Source organism: Acanthisitta chloris, unplaced genomic scaffold, assembly GCF_000695815.1.
Source record: "Acanthisitta chloris isolate BGI_N310 unplaced genomic scaffold, ASM69581v1 scaffold5199, whole genome shotgun sequence".
Taxonomy (NCBI): Eukaryota; Metazoa; Chordata; class Aves; order Passeriformes; family Acanthisittidae; genus Acanthisitta; species Acanthisitta chloris.
In genome coordinates this window covers 37,072-48,595 of record NW_008692963.1, presented here as the reverse complement: position 1 = coordinate 48,595, position 11,524 = coordinate 37,072, and the positions used below count along the sequence as shown (strand labels likewise).

At 41.9% G+C, this 11,524-nt stretch overlaps 1 protein-coding gene across 1 annotated transcript in view; it reads left to right on the top strand.

The window, feature by feature from the left end:
* LOC103809991 overlaps positions 1–11,524 on the top strand; it is a gene marked incomplete at its 5' end in the record, with an annotated part of 24,049 nt that overhangs the window by 12,434 nt on the left and 91 nt on the right. The window contains 5 exons of the mRNA XM_009082868.1: positions 3,029–3,216; positions 3,695–3,797; positions 4,830–6,443; positions 7,180–7,328; positions 11,254–11,328. Coding sequence (XP_009081116.1) covers positions 3,029–3,216; positions 3,695–3,797; positions 4,830–6,443; positions 7,180–7,328; positions 11,254–11,328 — 2,129 coding nt within the window. The remainder of the gene's footprint in view (positions 1–3,028; positions 3,217–3,694; positions 3,798–4,829; positions 6,444–7,179; positions 7,329–11,253; positions 11,329–11,524) is intronic.

Here is an 11,524-nt window from a genome sequence, read left to right as displayed (position 1 = left end):
GGACCCTCTTCCCGCTGTTGCTAGGGACTCTGTTCCCACCTTCTTGTCATCGGAGAGCTGCAGATTCCCGTCTCGGCGCTTTCGTGTGTAGGTTCCCCGACCTATTGTACACTTTTTAACTTTTTACCTATATTTTCTATTCTACAGTTAGGCTTTTTACATTTATTGCTTAACTTGCGGTATTCCTTGTGTTAATAAGCTAAAGCAATCCTAAGGTTAGTGTTCTACACATCTGGCAAGATAAGATAACATCCTGCTGTGAGCTTCTACCTTGACTTGTTTCGCTTCAGCAGGTTTTTAATCACCTTCTGGATCTTACTTAGTTTGCCCGGCTGGCACATCCCTAAATTCCTTTCTTGGGGCCCATTCCTCTTATCACTTCCTTCTTGGCCCTGGTTAGTATCTCCTCTCTTTGCAGTGTGCATGTCAGTGTAGAGCAAGGACAAACAAACAGGTGATGCCAGCTGTGCCAGCTGCTTAGTAACAAACTCCCAGTCTATCACTGATTAGTCCTTTTTTTAGCTTCTTTGTTTCATCCCCCCCTTTTCTAAGTGCTAAATAAATTCTTTTACTTACAATATTTCTCTAAAGTTTTCTGAATATATTTGCCCTATACCTTTTACATATGGTTTTATTCAGGGTTCAATGAACAAACTCATATGCAACCTTTTACAATAATACAGTCAATTCCTTGACCAACTTGGAAAAATTTACAGAGGTCATATTTTTGGAGAGCAGCCTAGGGGGCCTTCACCTTGACTGTCACTGGTGCTTGAAGCTGAGTTGAGTTCCAGCCCACCTTGTGCTTTCAAGACAGGCCTATGCCTTCAAAGTTTGCTATATTCCCCTTCTACAGGATTAATATAATGTCAGAAAGACCAGTCAGACCACAGTTATGCCAATGGGGTCTTCAAATGCCAAAGGCACCACCAGTCCAACAGAGCTGATTCAACTCATGGGACAGCCCTTGCAATTGTATGAACAAGGAAATCGGCCATTCAGCTGAGAAGGGGAATATTTATGGGTCCAGAAAGTCTACTGGTCATTTTGGCCCAAGCTTTGCAGTTCTCCACACGCAATCCCTGTTTGAGAACCTCACCAGAGAGAACAGTTTAACAGTGTAAACTAAATACTTAGTAAATGAAAAAGAGGATTTGAGCCTAAGCAATCTGAAGTTGCACAAGGTGTAGTGGTTTACATTTTACTATTGTATTGATCTTGCTGCACATGGTAATTACTTCATTTCTTTGCCATGTATTACTTCACTGGGATTTCCAAGAGCTTGGTGCTGCTGGCACCTCTGTGTGAAACCCTGCTGTGTCACCATGTGACTTCTCGGGGCCTCCCAGCTTTGTAACAACTCACTTTCTGTCTGATGTTAAGCTCGTTGTGAGGCTGTCACTGGAAGAGAGCAGCAAGTGGCTTCACAGAGACATTAACCAGCATTACCCTTCCTTCGCCTGGATAGCCTTTGCGGAAATCTAACTTCCTTGTTGGCATCTTCAGCCTAGACTGATTTAAAGCAAAACAAGGTCTGTGGGACTGAGAGCAGTGTTTTGGCACAAACACTCTTTAGGAAATGAGCCTCCTAGCTGCAGCATCCTCCTTGTCCTGTCTCCTGCATCTGCCCAGCTGCCACCAAACACCAAATTGATCTTATACGTAAACACTGATCTGGAAATCTTGTGTCTGTTCCACTGTCTTTGAGATAAGATACCAACTGTCAGTGCTGTGAGACAAAAATATCCTGAATCCTCAGTGGAGTAGGGAATTAGACATTTATGTTCAGCAATAGCTCCAATACTAGCTTCAGGTGTTTTTATGTTAAATAAGCAGAACTGTAACTTTATAACTGAAAGACAGAAGATCTTGTATGTAGAAATGAGTAACTGCATTATTATTTTTGTAAGTTCTAGTGATTCTTATAGGTTTATCATTACTCTTGTAGAATTATAACAATAGTTAGCTTGTTTAGTTAACCTGTATTCTTCTTTCTCTCTTTCACAGTGTGTACATTTTTCATGGGAAGAATATGTATCTGTGATAATACATTCTGATGTGTTTTATTTCAGATCTAGGAACTAATAAAAATTCAATGAAGAATAAGGAATTTTAGCTGCCTTAAACACAAAGTACTGTACCTTGGCAATTTTTGTAGATCAGATGGGAAGATGGTTTTATTATCTTTAGAACTTCATCAGCACACATGTTTTAAATGTAATCCTAAGCTTAAAAAAACTGAGCTCTGAAGGCCAGGCACAGAGCTGTGGCTGTGTGTCACCTACCTTTATGAGTGAAGCTCCTTTGGTGTGTCCCTGACATTTTGCAAATGTTCCAGAAAGTCTGGTCTACATTTCAAAACAGTAGTAAACCAGTCAAACTGCATGTTTAGGGCTTTTTCTACCAGCACTTCTGTAAACCCTTTATTTTGATAGCATAATCTAAGGTTACTGCTGTTTGGTTCCCCAGAGCAGCATTGCTGCAAGGCTGAGATCCACATCACTGTCTGGAAGATGGTTCTGGGGTACTTGTTGGAGAGAAGCATTTGATTTTCTTGAAAGTGGATATTAAAAAAGAGAAGTGGCTATGGCAACTTTCTTAGCAACAGTGAGGAGCAAGCATCCATGCTCCTGTTGTGGCTTTTTAATGGCATATTCCTGCACTGAGTCACATTACTGGGATGAAAAGGCAGCGATACGAACGGCACCAGTGTCTCCTGCTGGTGCCTGCATATACTGCAAATGGGTTTGCAGCTAAGAACTGGGATGGGGACGAGCTGAGACTTACTGTGGGAGAGGGAGAGACAGGTATTCCTCACTTTGTATAACATACAGCTGAACACATGTAATTGAGTAAACTTAATGCAGAGATTACTTTAGGCATGCATTTTAAAGTGAGGATTTATGTCCAAAAATAGAGCTATTTCAGAAATGTGCTAGCAAAGGAATTGTTTTAGAGATAGAAGCCAAGCAAAATGTACAGCATCGAGTTTGTGTTTTGCAGATACCTTCTGGAGCTTCCTCCAGGCCCATCAGTCCTTCATCCTCTGCCATGCTGGGGGTTCCCGTCTCACGAGGCAGCAGTTTCCTTCCCGTTGACTTCACCGTGCCTGCCAGTCCCCTTGGCTGCCTGGACACCTCAGCAGCCAGGCACAGGATTGCCATAAATCCCAGGAAACAGAAAGGATTTACCAACAAGAATCAGCAGCCCCTCCAGGTAAGTGTTTCTTGGAAAAGAATCACTGAGCAGAAGGAAATGAATGTGAATTTTAATGATTATTTTAAATATTTATATTGTTTTTCTCTTTCCTAACCATATTCCTTTACTTCTTCCATTGGAAGAAGGGAAATAACCTATTTTGCACCAACCAACCAAAAAGACTCAGAAAACTTCAGTATCATGGAAACTGAAGAAAAGCGCAACTTTCAGTTTTCATTATTTAGCCAAAAAGTTGTGGGTTATGCTTAATTTGTAAAAACATTCCTGTTTGAAAAGCAGACTTTCAGTTTTAAAGAAGCCTAAGTCTATTTCCACAAGTCTGGTTCTTAACTGGAATAGTACGCCTGGAGTGTTGGTAAATTACAGGACAGAGGTTTTGTGTCTGTGTTTTGAGTATTTGTAAAAATGCAAGTGTATAAAATACAATTTGTTGTGCATGAGTCTTTAATTGAAACATCTTACTGCACTTCTTTAGGTGGAGCAGCTGGAAAATGAAGCATGTCTTTCTGGAACTCCAGAAAAGAAGGGAAATTCAACAGAATTACTTGAGAATGACCCACATAAAAGTGATTGGGAAGGTAATGAAGACTTAGATATTGCTACTTTGGGTGCTTGAACTCTTCTACATAAGGCTGACAGGAGCTTGTAAGTCCTTTTAGACTAGTCATCTTTTGGTTTTATATCATAAAACCAATCCTGGCTGCTAAAGTGTTACGTGTTATCACTCAACACAGTGATGCTGAAGTGCTGAACTTTGAGGGCTGCGTTACAAAATAGATAAGGTGAAAGCACCATGTTCAGAAGTACCTGTCCTAAACAGCTGGTTGGATCTCACTGACACTCAGAAAAACCTTAACCTCAGTGTTATATGTTATGTGTGTTAGGTGACTTTGGTTGGTTTGTGTTTACTAGATCTTTCTTTGCCACCCACCCCCTTATCAGTCGAATAATAGCTAATTGCCAATGGTAACACAACTGCAAGTTGTAAAAACAAATGTAATTTCTCTAAAACAGCACCAGAGTCTTTTCTCTTGTATACTGACTTAGCAATGCAGTGGCTGATGGAAGTGCTATGGTGTAGTGGGAATGTTGGCACTTTGTTGTCAGGGCAAACCCAGGGCCTGATGCTGTTGAGCATTGCTGTGTGTGCAGACACATCTGAGCTATCCAGATGTTCACCAGCCCTGCTGGAGCTGCAGGAGGCAGAGCTACCTGGTGTTGAGATGCTATGCTTAAACAGAAAGCATTCTCCTGGTCATTGTAGACAGCATTTCTAGGCAGACACATGAAGAAATGTCTAAGGAAATCTGGCTAGTAGTCTTACAGCTAGGGATATACATGGAAAACAGCTAAAGAGCAACTGATTTGATATACCTGAAGCAGACAACAACTTTCAGTCATTTCCTGGATTAGGTATGTTGAAAATAAAATCTTTATTAGTCTCTCTTTGACAGCCCATTTCTAAATATGCTTTTAACAGCCTTATTTGTCAGTCAGTGGTGCCCAGACATGGGACACTCATGTTCAATGTACTGTCTAGAATGAATTAGTGATACAGGTGGTGTTTGAATTGTAATGTTTAAATTCACACTCTTCTCTGTTTAATACAGGATTATCAGCTCAGGTGGGACATTGTGCAAAGGGAGGCAGTTCTAAGGAGACACCAGGTCTAAAAACTCCCACTGAAGCTGCCTGTGACTCTCTTAATTCCACACATGTGGCAGAAGACTCTTGTGCTTTGCCACAAGAGGATGCATGCCTTCCTGACATGGACCATCGCTGTAAAGCAGCTGCACTTCTCCTGAGTCCTGAGCCTTCTCGAGTGAACCTGGAGGAACACCACACTGCAAAAGTGTTGTACTCTTCAGATGAGTCTGCTGATGAATTGAAAGCACATCAGCAAAGTACCAGTACTGAAGTCCTTACTCTTCCAGAGCTGCAACGACTTGAAGGAGAAGCTGTTGTGTCTCCAGACATCCCAGCAGCTGACTTGTTTAGCAATGGTGTGGAAACAGAGGGCATAGCTATATTGGCAGATATTGCACAAATGTCCTCATTAAATTCTATGGACCCAAACATCAAAGCCCAGGAAAAGGGGGATCCACTGGTTACTGGCAAGGTAGAAACCTGCTTGGGTATTACTGAGAATCATTCCAACCATGCTGTCTCAGATACTGCACTAAACACTTCACAGGTTGCAGTAGTCAATTCAGAGTCTTGTTCTGACATCAAGACAGTGGCTGTTTTGAAACCTGAAAACAGTTCAGTAACAGGAAGTGACAAAGAAACTCACAAAATTATAGAATTTCAGTCATCCAAAGGCGATGCAGAAAAAAAACTAGACACTGCAGCACCTGTCTCAGAAGCAGGTTGCATACTACCTCGCAGTAAATTGGAAGTGTGTTTCAAAGCAGAAACTGTTCCTGTTTCAAAGGGTAACCAAGGTAGTCAACAGGCAAACACATCACACATTTCTGAAAGACCTTCCATTGGGTGTCTTGCCTCTTCAAGTTTGTCTGGCTTGAAGAGTAATTTGTCTTCTGATGATGACAGTAAGGAGTACCAGATAAGCAGTACAGCTTCTCACAGGAAATCAGTGGAAGGCAGTCAATCTTCAGATGAAAACGTAAAAAGTCCACTGAGGACTGCTTCTGCTAAACCAGTCAGATTTACCATTGCACCAGCATGGCAAAGATCTCTCTCAGGGGGTTCGAATTCAAAGGAAGATTCCTATTCCAGAAGTTCCCCAACATCCCCTATAAGACCAGAGTTGTTTGAAGGAATGACAAAAGAGCACACACATTTTGATGCAGCCAGCCAGGAATCAGCAAAAACCAACTCAGACAGATTTGATCGAGAGTGCAAGGACAGAGATCTGCATTTGAATTCTTTTATGGAGTGGGTTGACCCAGAAACACAAAGAGCTGAGAACCCATTTGGGGTCAGACTAAGGAGAACATCTTCTTTACTAAAATACCAGAATGAAAGTCGTGTAGAGCCTCAAAAGTTGATCCTCTCAACTGCTCCCACTGCTGCTTCTGGAGGAGTCAAGGAGTCTGGAGTCAAGGAGGATCAGAAATCAATGGGCACTGTGAAGTCACCTCCAGGCCTTCCTGTCGGCACAAAATCAGTTGTTAAAAAAACAGATCTCCTAGAAGACAAAAATCCTCCCAAGACAAGATCAGAAGAAGTAGCAAAGAAGCAAAATGGTCATAAACCTTCAGGTATTTATGCTGTATTTTTATCCAAACAGAGGTCATGTGAGAACCTTTTCAGAGTACCAAACAAAAGATAAAAATCCTCTCGAGGGCCAAATTCAGCCTTGAGTTTGTCAGCATTATAATTTAATTGGCATGATGGTTTGGCCAGTCAAGAGAATTCTTGGCTTATCTTAATGAGGGGTGTGTTCCAGCAAGAATAACAACAGAGTAATAGCTTAAGGGCTCTGAAACATTTCTGGTACGAAGTACTTGTGTATATAGTTGGAGTTTTAATATATCTTTTTAAGACTTGCTGCTGTTTTGTAGTTATTTTTTTCAGACTGCAGCAGCTCAAACCTTAACTAGGAGTTGCATTAGGTGTGATTATTTTTTTCTACAATGACCTAATTTAAAATATTTACAGAGTGACAAGGCAGCCTGTATTTTACTGCCTACATGAAAAAAATCATGATTGTCAGACTCTGCAATGTAAGGATGTTGTTTCAAAGGCAAAATCCGGTTCACAATGATCTCAGTGGGAGTTCTGCCATTGACTTAAACGGAAGCAGAGTCAGGTCAAAAACTCCAGAATAAACAGAAAAACATTTATTGCCAAGGACAAAATCATCAAGGAAGGTAATTTTATTTCCACAGTGTGGAAAGGGTGTTACAGATGCTGAAGGATTTAAAACATGAAACATTTGCTTTAGGCTGACTTGACCTAAATCCCTTCTTTACTTCAAAAATGCTTCTTTTGTAGAGAAAGTCTCTCCATATTTGGAAACTGTTGTCTCTGAACCAGCTTGGATCTCCATGGCAAAGCTAAAACAAAAGGGTTTCCAGGACCACCCTCTTGTCAAAGAACATAAAGCTGAAGACAAACCTCTGACCAAAGTGGATAAAGAGGAGGTAGGGTACCAAGTAATGTTGCATGGGTGTGAATCCTGCCCCAGGTTGCGTGGGGCACTGTCACAGTGATTAGTTTCAGATCTGGATCCTCCTGCATGTTTCTTTGCACTACTCAAACCTGAACCTTTTCAGAGCTTGCTTGCTGCCCAGACTATATTTATTTAGCTCAAGAGCCACTTTGAGTTGCACTAGCTTCCTCACTGCCTTCTCCCTCCCTCCCACAGGATGTCCCCAACCATCCATGTCTGGCTTTTGCTGCTTTTCCACAGTCAGGTTTGAGATGTTGCCAGGGTGAGCTCTCTGAGTGCTAGTGGCTAGTGGTTAGTTGCATTCTTTTCTTCTCTCCTCACACTGTAGCAAGGGATCTGTGCTAGTGAGAACATACAGAAGAATATGCCTTCCAGCTTGAGCTCTCAGGACAAGAAAATGCAAACGAAGACCAGTGTGTCTGCAGCAGCAGGTATTCTTTTTCTTTACATCTTTACATAGTGGCTACAGTTTACACCAGTAATGGTGTGGGTGGCAGGTGATGGGGGAAGATAAATACCAATTTTATAATCAGCACACTTTATATAAGGCCTGTTCAGACTATAGTTTGTGTATAAGTCAACATAATGGCTTTCTTGCTCAGCAGAGAAAGCAACTGAGGAACTTTTATCTCCACTGCCAGTTCATGGAATGGCATATAAACAGCCTGATGATTTATTACTGGTGAAGGTCAGTGCTAAAGAATAGCGGTTGAAGTTGGAGAGCATCCAGAAGAGAGCAGCAAAAAAGGTCAGGTCTTCTAGACCTCCAGTCAGCCAGGAAATACTGATACGAATGGAGTTGTTTAGTCTACAGAAGACAATTTAATTTTCTGCAGAGGACAAGACTAGCCTTTATGGCCTGTAGGAGCTCAGAATGTGCCAGGGGATGTTTAGTTTAGGCATTAGGAAACACCTTCTAACAACAGGAGTGATGAAGTGCAGAGTGGAGTGCGTACAGCTCCCATTGCTGGATGTGTTGAATAGATAAACACGTATCAAGAATAATTTAGGTAGAGTCAGTTTCCCCCTCAGGTGAACACAGAGGCTCGGTGGCCCCTCTCCTGATCTGTTAACTGTATTTCTCTGCAAGAAAGATGCAGGGGAAGAGTGTGACTCAGACATCGTGACTCACATTACCTCTTCCAAGGCTTCTGCTGGGCTGCAGCTTATCCCTCCCTGCTTGCTCAGTGTGGTGCCAAGCCTCAGAGACACGCTCCAGCTAGATGGAGATAAGCTGGTTTTTCAGCTGTAAAAGCATATTGTGCTGGCTGAAAGCTATTGATTTCAGATAGTGCCTAAGAAGATAAGAAATGCCCCACTGTGTCAGAGCAGTGGCTTTTCCCTTCCAGGTTCCTGTTGCTGACACAGTAAGAGATGCTGTCTGGAGAGAGCTGATGCACCTGGGCTCCTTGCCCTTGTATCTGCCAGCATCCACAATTGTTGGTGTTAGAGATATTAGGGGGTGCCTCTGTGCTGCTCCCTGCAGTAGTTGTTTTAGAGCTGTTATCCGTTTCTGAATCTGCAGGTTCTACAAGATACGTTTTCTCCTTTACTACAGGTAGCTGACTGGCTGAGAATGTGCACCAGCACAGAGGCTCTCATGTCTGTTCCAGCTGACTCTGTGTGTGATTAAAATACTGTAGCTGTTAAAAAAGATTCTGTTACAGACCAGCTTTTTCTCCTGGGTTTAGGTGCAAAGTGAGAGATGAAACATAAACAGGCCAAGATTTTTGCTCAGATTAGATCTGCCTTTGAAAGGCTGGCACAAACAGACTGGATTTCTGTGTGTTGAATCATCTAAACCTGAGAAGCCCAGCAGCCTTCAGTAAAAATTCATAACTTCATGAAGTACTCTGCTACTCATTTACTGGAACTTGAACTCCTTGGAGTCATTGCAGCAGAATTGCAAGTGTTTGTGCAACACCCCTTCCAAAGAATTGGCCAAGTTTCCTGAGCTCCAATGGCTTTCCTCTGCTCCAGAAATGGCATTTATAGGCATATTCTAGCATTCAACTGCTTGAATATCACAAAGAGCTCTGACCAGTGTTGATGTTTAAGGAAAACACTGCTCCTCTGCTGCTCAGAAAACCATGCCCCATTGTTTAGGAAATGTTCAGCACTGTCTGCACGTGAGTGGGAAATTGGGAATCCCTAATGTAAACTTTTCTGTTCTCTGATTTGGTTCCCATTAGCACAGCCAGCAATTTGTCTAGTTGAAGATGCTGATGCTGGAAAGGATCTGGATTTAATATCCAGAGGAGTTATTAGTTTCAGTCGTGCCTTTTGGCATATGTTAACTGTTAGCAGTTTTCTTAATGGATGGTTGAGGTTTTCTGTGCAATGCATACATGCTGCATGCAACAGCAAGAGCCAGGACAGCTCAAGATCAGCTAAGTTGGAAGAGAATTCCAAGAAATCAGATCCTTACTTTACTGAGTGTGACTTTTGTTACTGCTGCATGGCAGTCCATGTCACAACCAAGGGAAGATTACTTACCCTGCCTCTCATTCTCCCACTTCAGCCTAAGCATGGTGAGGTTGGTCCTACAGTCTGTCTTCCCACAAATGGGAATGAGCCACCATTTGAGGGTTTTGTTTTACTTTGTGCTGTTCAGAGCATGCAAACAGCTTTAGAGTCACTTTTGCTTATTCCAAAGAAGGAAGTCTCCCAAAATGTGGAAATTCATTTCCAAAATCACAGTTTCAATAACACTGGAATTCCTACATCATCTTAGATACTTCTGAAAATTTGCTCTGTATGTAGAGCTGAAGCCTGTTTACAATGCATAGTATGCTTCCTCCAGAATTCCTACGTACGGCTTGCCTCCTGCAAGAGCTACCAACCAGCCAGAATTTTTAAAAGACCAGAGACTTCCTGAGTGGGGATAAGGAACTACTTTGGCTTTGCTCAGCAGTGTGACTGATGGATATTTTCCATCGATTTCAGTGCAAGCAAGATCAAGTTTCTTGTACTTAACATGGATTAAGTCCCCATGTGGCCTCTGTTCTTATACTGGAGCACAGCAGCCTCATCATGATTGCTCCACAGACTAGTCAAGTATGAGAAAAAGTTTGAATTTCCTCAGTTTGTCTGACAGAAATGAAGTACTGCCTGGGTTGAAATGGATGGAGAGAGCATGATATTGAAAGACTTGTGAACCACATCTTGATAAATGAGAGCTGCATTCTGAGAAGTCCATTCTGGGCTGTTTGTCTGAAGACATTAACTTTGAAAAATGTCAAACAAGGCGAATGGAGGAGACCTTTTCTGAATAGGAACTCAAAGCCTACAAGGAGCATTATCTGTATTTCTCTACCCTTTGTGAGGATTACAGACTTCTGTTAAGCTGCACCAAGAGGAACACCTAGTCCCACTAGAATCACACCTTCTTAGCTTACAAGCCCAAGAACATAAAACACTGGTTTGATCCCTACCTAGTATTTAATAATATTGCTGGAGCAATAGTTGTGCCAGAGATGAAGACAGCAAAAAAACCCTTTAAGTCTTCTCAGTATTGAAAAACATATACAGGTTACTTCTAACCCCACAGCAAGCCTGGGGTGATCCTTACACTGCAGATATTTTGTTTCTGTTTTCTTGCATACTCAGGAGTCTTATTCCTAGATCTTTTTGCACTCACAGAGCAGCATTAGCCTGTGGAACTCCTTGCTGTGCACTGTCATGGAAAACAAGAGTTTGAAAAGATTAAGAAATGGTTTAGCCAAGAATATGAATTAGAAAAATAACTGGGGCTATAGTCTCTACATACTTGAAGAATTGGGAAGAATGACTTCATTTATCAGGGCTGAGGCATTTGCTATTGGGACTGAGGAGAAGATTCTTTTATGGGCCTATTACTCACTAACAGTTTCATATCCATTTTCCCATTGCAATAGCTAGTCCTTGCTGTTGCTGTGGCTGGACCAGATAGTGCCAGCAATAGCCAGTTTAACAATTCCTCTGACTTACTGGTGAGTCACAAGCCTTCTGGGCTGTAAAACAATTGGTTTTGAGAGAAGGAAATATTGTTGGCAGAAAATGAGTCTTTAACTCTCTAGCCTTCTGATGAGTGATGGATATCTTCTTGTTGGCAGGTAAAGTTGAACCTGTTTCTCAGGAAGCATCTGTGATTTCTGCTGTTGAAAAGGAAGCAAGGCACTCCTCTAG